The 19,147-nt window shown below is 39.3% G+C and overlaps 1 protein-coding gene across 1 annotated transcript; it reads right to left on the bottom strand.

Moving 5' to 3' along the window:
* Positions 1–15,444: 15,444 nt before the first annotated feature.
* On the bottom strand, positions 15,445–18,565 carry LOC149948506 (SCAN domain-containing protein 3-like). The gene is made up of 2 exons (XM_090171092.1): positions 17,806–18,565; positions 15,445–15,692 (listed from the first exon to the last, which is right to left on the bottom strand). Exons 1-2 carry the CDS (start codon positions 18,563–18,565, stop codon positions 15,445–15,447), a joined length of 1,008 nt encoding a protein of 335 aa, XP_090027218.1.
* Positions 18,566–19,147: the final 582 nt, after the last annotated feature.

The raw sequence follows: 19,147 nt of genomic DNA, 5'->3' as shown, positions 1-19,147 counted from the left end.
TGCCCTGTTCCGACCCCCCCCCCCCGCTGCGCTCTCACTCGATATAAATAGCCAGTGTAAATGGCGATAAGGCGGAGAGTACCGACGCCTTCGTGCTCAAACGATTCAATCCCTAGAGACCGGGCCTAATGTCCATGCCTAGGGTGGTTGATTAGTTTCACGGGTACGAGTGCGGTTGAGAACAAGATCACAGGGTTCTTCACTGTTAAACTTAGACACCATCTCATAATTCCTTAACAATATTCTGCAATGTAATAAACGTGACTACCCGTCAAATATGCAGTACTTCCAACTGTATATATTACACATTCTTCAATATAATACACATATGAACCCGTAAATTATACAATACTTAAAACTGTATATTTCACACATTCTACAATGTAATAAACGTGACTACCCGTAAAATATACAGTACCTCAGACTGTATATTTCACATATTCCTCGATATATTAAATATATCTTACTGTACAATATACGGTAATTTGAGCTGTATATTTTACAAATTATTCAATATAATAAACATAACTTACGGTAAAATATACAGTACTTCAGAATGTATATTTCACATATTTTTCCATAAAATACAAATAACTGTAAAATATACTGAGGGGCGAACTGTAGTTTAAACATTTTTAAATAGAAACTGTACTATAGTGTATGTAAAATGTATAGAGTTACCTACTGTTATGTTTACATATTGTCCTGTAACAACAAAAACCTCTACCGTAAACTTTTAAATGTAAAATCTACATTTTGTTTATGTACATAAATTTCACGAAATGATCCAGTTCAATCTACAGTAACGACATGGACACCCGTGGGTCCAAAATATACCTGTAAATTCGACAGCATAATTTTCTCTCAGTGTTGCCCTCTGTAAATCAACCCAGTTTCTGCCACAAACAAATGTCGATCCTTAAAGTATTGCCTAAACTCAACGGGAAGAACTTTTTTCAACCGAGGCCATCCATTTTTAATTATCTCTATGAATGTACAATATGACTGGTCTGTTGTAGCTTGTCTTTGCACCTCGGTAAGGGTTACTGTACTTACAGGTAAATGTCGTGCTTCGCACATCGCAGAAATATCTTCATATAATGCGACCTCTCCCTGGTTAGTCATATGGTTTCCTGCTATGCTCTGCTGATGATAAAATTATAAGCATGTAGATTTAACAACATCCGCTGCAGTCTTTTTGGAGCTGAACGTAATGGTTTATCAAAAATTGGGACCAAGGGCTTATGATCAGTTTGCACAACCACTGCAGGATGACCCATCAGATATTGTTCAAATTTATGGGAACCAAAAACAATGGCTAGGCATTTTTTTCAATTTGTGCATAGTTTCGTTCCGTGATTGTTAACGCCCTGGATGCATATGCAACCGGTTTCCCTTGCGCAAGTAATACTGCTCCCAGACACATTGTACGACTACTTCTTGAAATAGGCTAGGACTGGGGATCGAGCCAACAATGACTTAAGCTTATCAAAACCTTTCTGCTGTGCAGACTGCCACATGAACAAATTGTCTTTTTCCAGAATCAGACGTAGTGGACTTGTAATAGAAGAGATATCTGGTAGAAACCGAGTCAAGTAATTAATAGTACCCAGTAATCTCTGAACTCATTTTTTATCCTTTGGGGCAGGCATTTTCTCTATAGCTTTAACTCTGTCAGGGTCCGGTTTTAGACCTTCAGCTGAAATACGATGACCCATGCATGTACGAGACTTCTGTTTCAGCTAAACGAAGCTTTTCCTTATTGAACTTTATGTTCACTTCTTGTGCTCGCTTCAATACTGCTTCCAGATTTGCACTATGATCTTTCATAGCCTCTTCCATAGTGGCACCGCACCCAATGACTAGTATATCACCAGCTATGTTAAAAACACCATTAAAGCCATACAGAAGTTCCAATAAACGTCGCTGAAATTCTTCAGGAGCGGACGATATGCCAAATGCTAGCCTTTTATATCTATACCGTCCCCAAGGTGTCCAAAAAGTAGTTAAAAACGAACACTCGTCTTTTAGGCGGACTTGATGGAAGCCATGTTTCGCATCTAAAACCGTGAAAACCCTTGCTTTACTGAGCTTAGGCAATACATCATCTAATATTGGCATCTGATATTTGGGCCACTTAATGGCACGATTCAAGTCCTTTGGATCCAAGCAGACATGTATTTTATTATTACGACTAACTATTAGCAAACTGCTTATCCAGTCCGTGGCGGTAGTGACTTTTTCTATCACATCCATAGCTTGAAGGTCTGTAATTTTCGCTTTTATTTTATCCATTAGGGCGACTGGCAGGCGCCGGGGGGGGGGGGGGCGTGCTGGACTGGTTTCACAGTAGGATCGACTTCTATGCGGTAGAAACCTGGAAGAGTTCCCACTCCTTCAAAAACTGAATTATACTTATTAAGTATCATCCTTGCAGACTCTTTCAACTTAGCAGCAGACTCTTCCCATGTATTCTCCACTTCATCAACCTGATTAACCGCATTAACTAGTCCCATAGCAATGCAGGAGTGCGCCGATAGCAAAGGCATTTGGAACCCTTTGACTACTTTAAAATTAAGCTCCAGCCTCTTGTTGCCATGTCCACACTCGATGATAGCCTCGCCTGCAGGTTACAAAATAGACCCATCATACAGTTTTAAACGAGTACGGCTTGGCTGCAAAGGAAATGCATAACTCAATTGTAGGGCTTCATAATCAAATTGGGATATTACGTCACACGTGCCCCCGTATCTAACTGACATTTCAGACGTGTGACTGGGCCTTGCTTGTTATATATTGTTAATGCTTCATATAGTTTCGTATGATCCGATCTCGAATTCAATGCCACAATGTTTTCTATATAAAAGAAATCATCAACGCGATTAAGTTGTTCGCGGTAGTAGTTGTTTTGTGAGTGCGATTCTCCATAGTCTGCCAGTCTATGCGAATCCCCCCAATTATCTTCCCGATAGCTTTAATCGATGGGAATGGAGGCATCATCAATATCAGTAACTTGATATACTTGACTACGTTCAAGTCGGTCTGGGCACCGTTCCCATGCACGATTTTGTCGTGAACAAAATGAGCATGTTCTTCCGTAAGCCGGACAAGATTCTCTACGCCGTAAATGCCAGGTTCCACAAAATCGATAATTAACTTCCCTATTAGAGTTATCCCCTTGACCTTGACGTCTATACGAAGATCCTCTAGGGCGTTGAGGATTACCCGACCGAGGCAAGAATTGTGCCCGACCACCCCTACTACTGACATGTCCTCTCGATCTGGGGCGGCTCCTTGGATTAGAGTGCGATACGAAGGAGACCTCACTTGATTCCAAAGGGGACTTAACTTCAACTTGGGCTGATGATCGTGCATTATCGGATTGCAACTGAACTTTGGCTACTTCACTCACATGAATAGTGTGTAGGATCTGCGGTAGATAGTTATCTTTGGCTCGAAATAAAATGGCTTGGGCTTCGACATCACTTATTCCCCAAGCGAGACAAGGTTTTATGAAAGAACGCAAACGGACATAAAATTGGTCAACAGTCTCCGGAGGTTGTTGGGTATCGTTTTGAAACTTCTTACGCTCAAATAAAATATTAGTTCCCGTTTTTGAGTATTTTTACAAGTTAGTGTGAATCCATTATGAGCTTTGATCGTAAAAAACTGCTCTGTTCTTGTCGATTTCGACTAAAGATTGGTGTTCGGAATAGTAAATCACGCTAACTGTAGACGGCAATGATTCTCCGAATATTAATTCGAGACAAACGCTCCCGTTCTTTTTCAGGTTGAAACAGTCAGTTGAACTTCGTTTGAGATCGGGAGTTAAGTCGAATACGAAAAGGGCATTTCCATTGGCGAATTCTTCACGGTCAATATAATTTACTTCGTCTATATTCCATTGACCAGTTTGAAGAAAACGATTAGCGCAGGATCGCATAAACATTAGGATTTAATGGTTTTGCTGGGACGCTACTACCGTCAAGGTATTAGGCGATTTGACTTATCGAAAAAATTTTAAAGTTAAAAGGTGACATTTGGTAGTCTCCCAAATACGCATTCTGGTCTACAAATCCGATCACCACCTTACTCGGTATTTGACCATTATATAAGTTGTCTTTTGTTCCCTTGGGAAATTGAAAATGAATTACATTCCGTACGGGTGATAGGATATTTCATTGTGGCCAGTTCTAAAGTTTTAGCGTGGGATAACATTATCTCTGGCGTCAATCTAACTTTTCTGACGAACATTGATGCGTGGGTGAAAGTGACTTTGCATTTTTCACCGTCTGTGTGTAAACAAAACTCGTTTGAGTTTTTGATAAACTTGAAATTTACGTCTATCAGTTTAGGAATAAGCCCAGTTTGTTGACAAATATTGGCTCGTACAACTCCTATCATGTCAATAACACTTTCTTCAGCAAATTTTGCACGTTTCTTTAATCCGTCGTTACTGAAAAATTCGTCAAATTTCCCGGCTTTGTCTTTATAGAATAGAGACGCGGTTAAGAAACTTTCCTTGGCTGGACCGCCGAATGTCAAGAGCGTTTGAATCATGCTCTTGTAAGGGTATGACGTAACTGATCTGTCACCCAATGATACGTGAACTTCACCAAAGAGACTGTAAAAACCAATATTCTGGACCAACTTTCTCCGCAGGCGTTGTTTTAGGTACAGCGTCATGAATATCGGGTTTTGGTAAAGTTCCATCTGCTTTCACAATTTTCATTTGAACTTGAAGTAGGTTGTTTTTCAGATCAATATCATAATATGTTTTGCTTTATGCCACTAGAGGGACCTGGCAGCCCTGTATGTACGGGTAAGGATATAGTTTTAGTTTGAGTTTGGAATAATCGTCTGTAAATAAAGGTTGTTGTTTGTCTGAGCTGCGGTGTCTAGAATAATATAATAGGAAGAACACTACATTTTGGCGACGGATACTGGTGGAATTTTAACTCGTATTGGATTTCTTCGTACTTTCTTCATTATGGCGTCGATGAATCTTCCCTTATTTCCGTGTTTTGACCCTCATCACGATTCTTCGTCGGTGGCTTTACGGTGGACAAAATGGCTGGCTCGGTTCGAGATTTTTCTGGAAGCTATGAATATCAATGAAGATAGCCGAAAGCGGGCAATGCTCCTTCACTTTGCGGGAGACGAGGATTTGAAATATTTTCTACTTTGTCGGGAACTGGAACCAATATGCCGAGGCCGTTACGAAACTAACGGATTATTTCGCTCCGAAGAAAAACGTTGAATACGAAGTTTATATGTTCCGGCAAGCTAATTAGCTTGCCGGAACATACAAACTTCGTATTCAACGTTTTTCTTCGGAGCGAAATAATCCGTTAGTCGAACTGAAGCTATGAGAGACGCAGGTTACAGATGTACTTCTGACACCATGTTGTAGTTTAAAAGATAAGTTTATTAAAACATGATTATACATTAAAATCAACTGCCCGATTATTCGTATTGTTCAGCCTTATATACAGTTTTCCGGGCTTGTTTGTATTCACTTACAACGCCAACTATGATGCATAACTAAACCAGCGCCATCTATTACAACAGGGAACTAGCACCAAATATGCCGAGGCCGTTACGAAACTAACGGATTATTTCGCTCAGAAGAAAAACGTTGAATACGAAGTTTATATGTTCCGGCAAAGCTAAGCAAATACCTACAGAATCGTTAGATGATTTTCACATTCGGCTCAGAAAATTATCCACTTTTTGTGACTTCGCTGACGTCGGAAAAGAAATAAAATCCCAAATTATTTAGGGTACTACTATGAATCGCCTTCGCAAAAACGCACTGAGGGATCCTACACTTACATTGGATCAGCTGCTAGATACAGGCCGGCTATATGAATCGTCCGACAAACAAGCTTCTGACATGGTGGGAAAAGCGAGCAAAGAAGAGGGCCGCGTGGGAAAAGTAAATGCGGTAACTTGGTAAGACCTAAGAAATCTAGCAACAACAATTCGAGTACCGAAAATAGAAGAGTCGCGAGTAGAAAGAAATGCGACTTCAAAACCAACAAGCGGTGGACGAGAGTAATTCTCACAAATGTTACAGCTGTTGATTCAACTGGCCACACAAAGGGAAAGACATGCTCAGGTTGCAATAAAAAAGATCATTTTTCTCAATGCTGTAAAGATAAAAAGGCTAAAGAGACTAAAACACTACGAAACGTCAAGGTCGACGGATATACCGGTTCAAGCGAAGAATCGGACGTAGCCAATCTTTTCAGTGTGGAGTTTCAAAGTCAGGAGTCACCAAAGACTGAAATCAATGTAAATGGAAAATGGTTAAACATAACTATCGATTCGGGTGCAACGGTAAATGTCGTAAGTCCAGATACTCACAAGAAGTTAAATTTGCCAGTTTTGAAGCAATCAAAGGTGCGCTTAAAGGCTTACAGTTCAAACCGCCTATTACCTATTTTGGAAAGTTCTTTAGTTCTTTAGTTCTTTATTTGCTTAACAAAAGGTCTGAGTCCCATCACGTCAAGCCATCGAGAAATGAAATATGTACAAACAATAGATAGAATTATATACATACATCGAAAATAGAGAAGTAATAACGAGAAATTCATTAAGATAAATTTTTGGACACTTATTCGTAGACTTCAAGAAAGTTCGAAAGCTCCTTTCGGAACTGAGTTTGCTTGGAAATGCCCTTGAGATGATCGGGCAGAGAGTTCCAGTCCCGGATGGATGAGGGTAGGAACGAGTGTCTGCGGCACGAAATGAGAAGACCTGGGAGAACCACAGACGCCGTGCGTTGACCGCGGGGATTTTTATTAAAACCTTAATTTAGCGAATCTATTCATTGTCCCACCTTAGTGTTAACTTCCCCCTGATAGACAATCCGGCACCCAGAAAAATAGAAAATGCACTCAGAAGGTCAGATTGCACCATGAGGCGACAGTTCTAAATAAGAAAGAGCGTCCGAACTTTCCCACCTTTTCCACGCAAACTATGTGACGGCCGACCTAACCCCTGCAATACAGTGTAAAAGGTCATATTCAACTATCAAAAAATCCCTCCAACTTCGTTGCCAAGGACGAAAAACGAGAAAATCGTCCAAATGGGTAGAAACAGAGACCCCTCTAATAGAAAATAGCGCTGCCTCCCAAACCCCCGAGAAAGCATAACCGCAAGTAAATTCCGACACCCGACTCCCCCCCCCCTAGACGGAAGAACAACAAAACTGGAGAACGCAAAGGAAACAAGAGAATTAACAGGAAAAGTTCGAACAGAATCGGAACTAGGAGAGATCCCCAACCCAGTCCGGGCTCGGTCCGCGATGTCCTAATAAAAGATGTATAATGCACAAATTTAACGGTCAACCCAAAAGAGGCGAAATTCCCATCGCGTTTAATTTTCAAATGAATCCCTAAATCAAAGAACGTTTTCCCCGTGATTGAAAAACTATCAGCAGATCGAGTCCACTAAGGGCATCCCTCCAAATCCACCTGTCGTCGAAGTATCATCCCACTGGCAAAGGACATTCCTCGGTACCGTCCCCTTCTTTATCGAGAAATAAAGTCGTCCACGTCGCTTTGCAGTAACCCGATATTCGAGACACCAAGAAACAGAGCCAGCAGAAAGAAGACAACATCCGCTGACAGCGAAACCGTAACGTTGAAAATCTCCTTAAAACCCCCCCTTACTATTCCCTGAGACGGAAAAACTACGTTTAAGCATTCACACCAATCCCCGACAAGTTATATATTGAGTCTAGAGCCCCTAAAGTCAAGTTAAATCGATACTCCCCAATGATTCCTCCAATACCAAGTTAGAGTGTTTTGTTAATTTCCTGTCCTAGAGAGAGAAAAACCCCGTGTCGCGAGCCCCAAACAATACCCCTTTATTCCGACCAGTATAAAAACCGAGCCCCTAACCCATAACTGTATCTTAACTGATTTTTACCTTTCCCAAGCCAGTCCTAGTTTAGAGTTACTTCCCCAATAAATTGTATTAATTGTAAATTTAAGCGCCTAACGCAAGTTCTTTCTTTATTTAATTTTACCGCCCCATTTTAAAAAGTACTATTACCCGCCATGGCTGCCAGGTATCCCGAAGATACTCCTGATTTATGTAAGAAGTCCCATTTTTGATTTTTCGTTTATTTTTGCAATTTTTGTGTTATTCTATATATCAATAAAAACATTTCAATCAAAGCTCATTGAGTATCCTAATCATTGTCCGACATCATCATCTTTCTTTTACTTATTATCATCAACGCACTGCTACGTCGTAATAAACGATATACGCGGGAAGCGGGGGTAATATTAGGTACGTGAAATAGATCAAGTTCCGAGCTAATGCTGTTCTTTGAACTGGGGTGGGCTAGCCGCTAGCGACATTGTTCAATGATATTACCACGAGAATATATCAGACTCGAACAGATATTGTCTTTTTTTATTCCTGGCTCGAAATGAACTGATGATGGGAGACGTTTTACGTTTCCTTTACAACCATTTCCAGTCGTTAGTCACTGCTTCGGGGCTCTTCTTAAGGTTTCTTCCCCCGCTTCTTTCCCCCGAGATTTTAACGCGTCTCTAATGGACACACCACTCGAGACGTTGGATGAAATTTTAGCTCCGGTATTTAAAAAATTTCGACCAAGGAATGTGGCTCCCTATTTGAGTAAAAGCATGGCAGACCGAAATACCGAGGCCAATATATTTCCAAGACCATATCTTCTTTGCACGGCTACTCCACGGTATACCGGAAGTAGGGTCCCAAAACATACAGTGGAAGGCCACCGCCCGTCCCGCCCGTCCCGCCCGCACCGCCCGCGAGTACAGTGGTAAATACTTAAGTGGTGAACAGCCAAAGGTAGGGGTGATGATGAAAGGTAAATACTTAGGTGGTGAACGTACAAAGGCAGGGGTGGTACAGTTGGTGAACGTACAAAGGCAGAGCGGTGTGGGTGGTGAAGACAGGGTGGTGCTGGGTGGTGAATTTCAAAGTGAAACGATAAACTTATTACTTTAAAAACCTTTTTTAATTAAGAATTTTGTAAATGTATGGTCGCTAGAATGGTCTGTAACGCTAAACAACTTTTGTGAATAAAAACTATTTGATTTGAGAAAAATGTGTCATTCTTTAAAATGGATTTCAGGTGGCAACATCCTTTTAATGGTCTGATCGCGGGTGCGATTCAGTCTGGGAAATCCTTTTTCGTGGCTAGTCTTATCAAATATAAAGATACGTGTATTTCACCCCCACCAGAGAGAATTATATGGTGCTATACGGAATATCAACCCAAACTGTTTAATTCGGTATTAGATGATACACCCACAGTTGAATTTCACGAAGGGTTATTAGACGTGAAAATTTTTTACCCAAATGTCAAGAATTTTGTTATTCTTGATGATTTACTTTGTGAAATATCAAATAACAAGTATGTCACGAATTTGTATATAAGAGGTTCTCATCATAAAAACACGTCGGTTTTTGTACTTATGCAAAATTTGTATTATCCTGGGAAGGAAATTAGAACGTTAAATTTAAACGCGCACAATCTGATAATTTTCAAGACACCACGTGACAAATTTGGCTAGACAGATTTCCCCAACTAACAGTAAATACGTCATCGACGCCTTTCATCAAGCAATCGCTAGAGACTTTGAGTATTTATGGGTGGATTTGAAACCAACTACGTCAGATGATCACAGACTACGAACAGGACTTATACCAGGAGAAGAGGCTGCCGTTTTTATCCCAAAATGAAGATGATTCATAATCATAAGGATTTTTTTAAATATCTGTCTAAGTGTAATTCGTGTCAAAGAAATGCCGCCATCAAATATGCTAATAACGACGCGATTAAAGCTATTGTGGAATGTTGTATAAATGTTCTGCGTGGCAATGTAAAACTGTCAGATGATCATAAGAAGCGATTGAAGCGACATTGTCATATTTTGCGGAAGATATCTTAACCTAATACAATCGCAAAACGAAAAAAGATTCTAATACAGAAGGGAGGATTTTTACCGTTACTCTTAGCACCACTTCTTTCAATTGTGAGCAGTGCGGCAGGCACGGCTATAAGTAGAGCTATCAAAAATGGCTAGAAAGATGATCTTAGTCCCCGAAGACGTTTATCGACGACTCAATTCGCAACCAAAACTTGACGAAAACTTGGATACGAAAACTGTTTTAAATAATCAGAAACTTAATCAATCACAAAAAGTGGAGTTGTACAACCATTTATTACAACGAAACAAAAGAACTAAGAAAGCGAAACTCGTTGAAGAACCGAAAAGAAAGAAAGACTGGTATTCGGAAATAGCTATCGCGATACCAGATTCACATCTAAAACCCGTCATTGCTTTGTACAAGTGGATCGAAATAAACAGTAAAATTGAATGGTCTACCAGTGGTGAACTTATTTATAAAGGACGCCCTATAATTAGATCTAATATCATGGATATTTTACACGAATCAGTTAAAGGATACAAAACCAAACCAAAACATGAAATTGTTGGATTAGATAACTTTTATAAATTGCTGTCAAAGGAAAATGTACCAAAATTACTTGTAAAAAATAAATTACCCTTTGAATCCCACATTGATAATGTACCTATTATTTCTAACGATCTACCAGAGAAGGTGTACGATGATTCAGATTATTTACCCCCAAGTCCCGAATAAATGTATGGCAATGGCTTATTGAGTTGGATAAATTTGAAATAAAGAATATAATCATGCATCAGGTTTCAGTTCTTTCATTCACGAATTACACCTCAACATGGAAGGTGGCATCGATCCTACTCCGTCTGGGTTGATAACCTCTTTATCGATATCGTACTTAAAATCACCCAAAGTTATTACTGCGTTTTTGTTATTATTTATTATTATCGTTTTTGAACTATTTGAGTTCGCGTACTGGTATCACGAACGGAAAATGAACTGTACGATGAATGGATAAGCTAAAAGAAATATACTTCAATGTAAAGGATGCCGGTAGTTACGGAGGTATTCGTGGTCTTTATCGGGCTGCCCGAGAGAGGGGAATCAAAGTTAACATAAACGACGTGAGATAATTTTTAAAACGCCAAGATACGTACACGGTACACCGACCAGTGAGACACAATTTCCGAAGAAACAAGACGATAGCGTATGGGATAGACGAACAATGGCAACTTGATCTGGCAGACATGCAAGATATCAAAAACCACAATAACGGTTTCCGGTACCTATTATGCTGTATCGATGTATTTAGTAAATACGCATTCGCTGTGGCTACCAAGGATAAAAAAGGATCAACTATGGTAAAGTCATTCAAATCTATTTTAGAATCCGGTCGACACCCGTTTGTTGTGCAGACTGATCACGGTAACGAGCTTCTATGCAAAGAAGTTCAAGGTGAATTAAAACGTAGAGGAATCAAGTTTTTCGCAACGCACTCCGAAGTAAAATCTAGTATTATAGAACGATTCAATCGAACATTGAAGTCTCGAATGTACCAATATTTTACGGAGAAAGATACGCGCAAATATATCGACGTTTTACCAGATTTATTGGAAGCTGTAAAGCCCGCATTTGCATCCGCAAATGTAGGCTTTGTCCCTAACAGTCTTTCCCTTTACTTCAGAGAGTTATCTCGTTGTTTTGGGCCATCGCTGATGGGGAAGGTAGGGATGACTCATCCTCGCTCGCATCGTCCACCTTTGGAATTCTCCGAGAGTGGCGACCTCTGACCCGAAGGGTTAAGAGCGGGGTAAAGTTACCGGTGACGCTTACTATTGCACCACAGTGAGTCCGCAAGATTTCTTGGCGGGCTTTCTTCTCTAGCCAATTAGGTTGGAGACCGGTACCGTCATCCGAGGGGCCCGCTATATAAGGGACGTCGGGACAATGGATTAATCTCGCTCTTGGTTACGGACTCCGACCTAACCAGTCATATCTTTTGTATTCTCTCTTCTAGAGAAAGTTTAGTGCCATGCCTTGTAATATTTGGTAAATATATATAAATATATTATTAAATAAAGAGTATTTTATTGTGTAACTCTCGTACGTGGTTTAGACATAAGCCGACAATTTCCAGGCTTCACAAAGGTTACAATAACAACTACCACAAATCTATTAAATGCAAACCCGTTGAAGTGAAGAATGAAAATTCTAAACAAGTGTGACAGAACCTATACGGGAAAGTTAATTTTTCACCCCCAGTCTCGTTTCCTTTTGAAATAGGTGACTTGGTTCGTATAAGCAAGAATAAAACAACGTTCGAAAAGGGTTACAAAGCCAATTATACCGAGGAAATATTCAAAGTAGTGGAGCGCTTACCTAGAGATCCTCCGGTATATAAACTGAAGGATTTGAAAACTGAGCTCATTTCGGGTGTGTTCTACAAGGAGGAAATACAGAAAATCGGGAAAGACCTTGATAACTGTTTGTTTAAAATAGATAAAGTTTTGAGAAAAAGAACTAAACCCGACGGAACGAAAGAACTTTTAGTACGTTGGCGTGGTTACAGTTCAGATTTTGACTCTTGGGTGCAAGAAATCGTAGTACTATGAGTTTCTATATAACGCTACCCTCGGATTCTTCAATACATTATTTCAAAAACAACACTATAAGCAAGTTCAAGACGTATTTACCGGAACCCATTAAACTAGAGGGAGCGTATGAAGTTTGACTTGCTGAAATAAGTTATCCTAGGACGTGGAATAACCTTAATGAAGAATGTTTAGTTCGAATTTGGAACACTGTAGAAGATACTACATTTGTAGACGATACTTTTCAGATGTCTTTGGAAGAACCATTATCCAAGAGGTCTAAAAAAGTACCAACCAGTCAATTAAGAAGACGGCAAAGAACTCAAACGAGAATTCCAGGCAAAGATGTAACTGTAGTTACTTCAATGACAGCACCTTTTAGCTGTGATATGGACGCTGGGTTACATTCTCTGTTCATATACTCCGATATCATACAAAGTTGGAGATTCAGATGTTCCCTTATTACGTATTATAAGTATTCAAGGAAAAGACGGAGACACTGTTGAGAAGGAGTTTTCTAGACCTCATTATATGCCTATTGCGCATAACAATTTTCAAACCATTGGAATTAATATTATGAGTGAAATGGGTCATCCTGTACATTTCGAAAGAGGAAAAGTTCACGTCACTCTTCATTTTAGACCTCGAAGGGCATGGACTTCTCTATAAAATCAGGTGTAAAAACTTTCTTCCGTTCATTTGTGGTTAGCGTGTCAAAGCGTAATTTAGACCACGTTTCCGTAAACGATTATAATAACTATTACTTAAATCAAATTGGACACGGATCAATTCCGGTATACCGTGGAGTAGCCGTGCAAAGAGGATATGGTCTTGGAAATATATTAGCCTCGGCATTTTGGTCGGCCATGCCTTTACTCAAAAAAGGTGCCACATTCCTCGGTCGAAAATTTTTAAATACCGGAGCAAAAATTGCTTCCGACGTCTCGAGTGGTGTGTCTATTAGAGACGCGTTAAAATCTCGGGGGAAAAAGGCGGGGAAAGAAACCTTAAGAAGAGCCGCCGAAGCAGTGAGTAAACTTAGTGGAAATGGACGTAAAAGGAAACGTAAAACGTCTCCCATCATCAGTTCAGTTCGAACCAGGAAGAAGAAAAGACGTTCTCTGCTTCAGTCTGATATATTCTCGTAATCATCATCATTGAACAATGTCTCTAGCTTACCCTAGTTCGCAGAACAGTATTAGCTCGGAAATTGATTTATTTCACGTACCTTATACTCAAACTGGCATAATAGGAAGTCAATGGGTTGAATATAATCCACCATTGAACATAAATGAAAACCAAGCAATTATCTTTAGTATCGCTGGAAACTCGGAGACGTACATTGATTTGAAAAATACTTTACTTCAAGTTCAAGTGAAAATTGTGAAAGCAGATGGAACTCTACCAAAACCCGATATTCCCGACGCTGTATCTAAAACCACAACTCCTGTGGACAAAGTTGGTCCAGAAAATTTGTTTTTACATAGTCTCTTTGGTGAAGTTCATGTATCATTGGGTGACAGATCAGTAACGTCATGCCCTCAACAGTACCCTTAACGCGTCTCTATTCTATAAAGACAAAGCTGGGAAATTTGACGAATTTTTCAATAACGACGGGTTTAAGAAACGTGCAAAATTTGCTCAAGGTGTTATTGACATGATAGGAGTTGTACGAGCTGATATATGTCAACAAAATCGACTTATTCCTAACCTGATAGACCTAAATTTCAAGTTTATCAAAATCTCAAACGAGTTTTGTTTACACACAGACGGTGAAAAATGCAAAGTCACTTTCACCCACGCATCAATGTTCGTCAGAAAAGTTAGATTGACGCCAGAGATAATGTTATCCCACGCTAAAACTTTAGAACTGGCCACAATGAAATATCCTATCACCCGTACGGAATGTAATTCATTTTCAATTTCCCAAGGGAACAAAATATGCATCAAAGACAACTTATATAATGGTCAAATACCGAGTAAGGTGGTGATCGGATTTGTAGACCAGAATGCGTATTTGGGAGACTACAAAATGTCACCTTTTAACTTCAAAATTTTTCACTAACTCAAATCGCCCTATACCTTGATGGTAGTAGTGTCCCGGCAAAACCATTAAATCCAAATTTCAAAGATAAGTTGTTAATGCGATCATACGCTAATCTCTTTCTTCAAACTGGTCAATGGAATATTGACGAAGGAAATTTCATCGACCGTGATGAATTCGCCAATGGAAACGCACTATTCGTATTCGACTTAACTCCCGATCTCAACGGAAGTTCAACTGACTGTTTCAACCTGGTAAAGAACGGGAGCGTTCGTCTCGAATTAATATTCGGAGAATCATTGCCGTCAACAGTTAGCGTGATTTACTATTCCGAATATCAATCTTTGGTCGAGATCGACAAGAACAGAGCAGTTTTATATGATCAAAGTTCATAATGGACGCGCAACAACTTGAAATCATACTCAAGAATGGCCCGTATACCAAATATTTATTCAAAGGAGTCTTCCCTGCCGATAAACTTCCCGAGAATGTGAAAACGTATCCTTCACTTTACATCGTGAACACTGATACGTCCAATGGGACAGGAGAACATTGGTGTATGATATATCTCTCAAGATCGCTCAATTGTACGTTCTTCGAGAGTTTCGGGAACAGCCCTGATTTGTTTAAGTTTAACTATTTTATAGAGCGAAACAGCATAACTGTGACGTATAATTCTGTTCAATTACAAGGAAATTCTAGTAAGACCTGCGGTGGTTATTGCGTTTATTTTGCTATTAACTTGTGTCGGGGAATAAAATTGTTTAGTATATTGGAAAGATTTTCTGAAAACCAAAATGTAAACGATCGTATGATATCTGAATTCATGTATAAGAAATACTCAATAAATTTGTTATAAAAATATTTTATTGTTTCGTTTTATAATGTCCGTGCGCAAGTCTTTTTCTCACCTTTGGCGGACAAAATAGAGTACATTTTGGGTCTCAGTCCGCAAAATTCTTCAATAGGTGTACCGTCCATTTCATCTTTAAACTTTCCGAGTCTCTTTTTATTGGTTTCGTCAAACAGAGGATGATTTTTGGGGTATCCAGAAAAATCATACATTTCCTTCTGTTGGGCGAAATCCTCGTATAAATCCGGTGTTTGGATTTGATACGTGAGACTGTCTGTAAATTACAAATAATCATTAGAAATGAGTTATACTATACAGGGTCTTTTTTTTTTGCTCGGAAAAGTGTTTTTTTTCAAAAACTATTTATAGTACCGATTTCAAATTTGGAAGGTCAATTCTCTATACCGGGGGACATGAGTTTGAGAAATTTCAGCGTTTTCGGTAATGTTTTTCACCAATTTTGAAAAATTATTTTTCGACCACTAGGTGCGAGATAAAAATTTTCTATTATAAAGTTGTAGGCCGTCATCGAAAACCCTTAAAAATTGTTCACTCGACGAAAAACAACTTATTTATCAGTGAAAATTCGAGCTTGAAAAATTTACAAGTTGGTGAAGCCAAATTACGATTGTTTGAAACGATAATTGAAAAGGGAACAAGTCTAATACAAACGTAGTAGAGTTTTCACACTTGAAAAAATGTACACGTTTGGTTTTTAAATGCAGATATTTTATTCACATAAATTTTTACAAAACATTTTCAATAATATCACCATTGGCTGCAACACAGGTTTGTGCGCGGACAATTAAGTTCTCAAACGCTTTCTCTACCATTTCTGGTGTGACGTCTCGGCAAGCACTGATTATTCGTCTAATGAGTTCCTCCCTAGTTTCAATGGGCGTGGCGTATACCTTTGCTTTAACGAATCCCCAGAGAAAATAATCCAGCGGTGTTAGGTCAGGTGACCTTGCTGGCCAATGCACTGGACCATTTCTCCCTATCCACCTTTCAGGAAACTCGTTGTTGAGGTGCTCAGTTACTTGCCGGGAAAAATGCGGAGGGGCGCCATCTTGCTGAAACCACAACTGACGTCTTTCAGCCAATGGAAGGTCGTCGATTGCGTCACTCAGTTCGTTCTGTAGAAAATGTAAATACCTTTGGCCGTTGAGGTTCGTCGGCAGGAAAAAGGGACCAATCAAACGGTTTCCAACAAGTCCAACCCAAACATTGACCCGTTCAAATTGAACCTGGTGATGATATTCAAAACCCCAATGTGGGTTGATGTCAGACCAAAGATGGCTGTTTTGATGATTAAAGGGCCCATCTCTAGAAAATGACGCTTCGTCGGAGAACAAAACATGGCGCAAAAATTGTCTATCTTCTTGGACAGCATTTAGTAACCAGTTGCTAAATTCATAACGTCTTTGATGGTCTCCGTCAATTAGTCCTTGGTGGAGCGTAGCTCTGTATGGGTGATAGCGATTCTTACGAAGAATTTTCCACACACGATTTGCAGAACAACCCAAATCAGCAGCGGCGTTAGCGCAACTGTGACGAGGATATGCCACAAAGTACGCGAGTACATTGTTCTCGAAGTCTAAATCCGGTTGACCCAATCCGCGAAACCTAGGTTGCAAGTTACCAAATTGATTGAAATCGTGAATTGCTCGTCTTACTGTATTTACAGATGGTGCTCCATTTGGATGTCTTTCTGCGAAGATTTCAGTCACTCTTCTAAGGTTTTGCGCTGCTTCTCCATAGTAAATGGCAACTATCTCGGTACGCTCAGCTACTGAATAACGAGGCATTGTTCGAAATATTATCAAACACTGATAATAATCTCCCAAAGTTTTCCTTTAAATACCCAATGCATGTTTAGGATTGACCTATAGCCTCGTGTTTTTTAAATCCGGTCGTTTTTTTAACCAAAGTTTCAACTGGATTAGGTAATTCGGTTTCAATTATCGTTTCAAACAATCGTAATTTGGCTTCACCAACTTGTAAATTTTTCAAGCTCGAATTTTCACTGATAAATAAATTGTTTTTCGTCGAGTGAACAATTTTTAAGGGTTTTCGATGACGGCCTACAACTTTATAATAGAAATTTTTTATCTCGCACCTAGTGGTCGAAAAATAATTTTTCAAAATTGGTGAAAAACATTACCGAAAACGCTCAAATTTCTCAAACTGATGTCCCCCGGTATAGAGAATTGACCTTCCAAATTTGAAATCGGTACTATAAATAGTTTTTGAAAAAAAAACACTTTTCCGAGCAAAAAAAAAGACCCTGTATACCGGAGGGTCTCTTGGTATGCACTGCACTACTTTGAATATTTCCTCGGTATAATTGGCTTTGTAACCCTTTTCGAACGTAGTTTTATTCTTACTCATGCGAACCAAGTCACCTCTTTCAAAAGGGAACGAGACTGGGGGTGAAAAATTGACTTTCCCGTATAAGTTCTGCCACACTTGTTTCGAATTTTCATTCTTCACTTCAACGGGTTTGCATTTAATAGATTTGTGGTAGTTGTTATTATAAGCTTCCAATAAATCTGGTAAAACGTCGATATATCTGTGCGTATCTTTCTCCGTAAAATATCGGTACATTCGAGACTTCAGTGTTCGATTGAATCGTTCTATAATACTAGATTTTACTTCGGAGTGCGTTGCGAAAAACTTGATTCCTCTACGTTTTAATTCACCTTGAACTTCTTTGCATAGAAACTCGTTACCATGATCAGTCTGTACAACCTTCGGCTGTCGACCTGATTCTAAAATAGATTTGAATGACTTTACCATAGTTGATCCTTTCTTATCCTTTGTAGCCACAGCGAATGCGTATTTGCTAAATACATCGATACAACATAAGATATATCGGTATCCACTATTGTGATTTTTTATATCTTGCATGTCTGCCAGATCTAGTTGCCATTGTTCGTCTATTCCATACACTATCGTCTTGTTTCTTCTGAATTTATGTTTTATCGGCTTGTGTAACGTGTACGTATCTTGTCGTTTTAAAAATTCTCTCACATCGTTTATGGTCACTTTAATTCCCTTTGCCCGGGCAGCACGATAAAGACCGCGAATGCCTCCGTAACTACCGGCGTCCTTTACATTGAAGTATATTTCTTCTAACTTATCCATTCATCGTACAGTTCATTTTCCGTTCGTGATACCAGTACGCGAAATCAAATAGTTCAAAAACGATAATAATAAATAATAACAAAAACGCCGTAATAACTTTGGGTGATTTTAAGTATGATATCGATTAAGAGGTTATCAACCCAGACGGAGTAGGATCGATGCCACCTTCCATGTTGAGGTATAATTCGTGAATGAAAGAACTGAAACCTGATATATTATTATATTCTTTATTTCAAGTATAAGTCCGGTTCGTAGTCTGTGATCGTCTGACGTAGTTGGTTTCAAATCCACCCATAAATACCCAAAGTCTCTAGCGATTGCTTGATGAAAGGCGTCGATGACGTATTTACTGTTAGTTGGGGAAATCTGTCTAGCCAAATGAAATATCGCCGATTTGTCACGTGGTGTCTTGAAAATTATCAGATAGTGCGCGTTTAAATTTAACGTTCTTATTTCCTTCCCAGGATAATACAAATTTTGCATAAGTACAAAAACCGACGTGTTTTTATGATGAGAACCTCTTATAAACAAATTCGTGACATCCTTGTTATTTGATATTTCACAAAGTAAATCATCAAGAAT

The sequence above is a fragment of the Leiobunum rupestre genome, chromosome 4 (genome assembly GCF_980474605.1).
Source record: "Leiobunum rupestre chromosome 4, qqLeiRupe1.1.hap1, whole genome shotgun sequence".
NCBI classification, from domain to species: Eukaryota; Metazoa; Arthropoda; class Arachnida; order Opiliones; family Sclerosomatidae; genus Leiobunum; species Leiobunum rupestre.
Note: the sequence above shows the minus strand (reverse complement) of the source record. Positions and strands in the feature narration are given on the sequence as shown.

Bases quoted from the DNA above. Each gene is read 5' to 3' on its own strand.
- LOC149948506 (XM_090171092.1), bottom strand. From the start codon at position 18,565: ATGGATAAGTTAGAAGAAATATACTTCAATGTAAAGGACGCCGGTAGT. The intron at 15,693-17,805 runs GTAAGAATAAAA...TGTAATTTACAG, and splicing joins AGGTGACTTGGTTCGCATGA to ACAGTCTCACGTATCAAATC.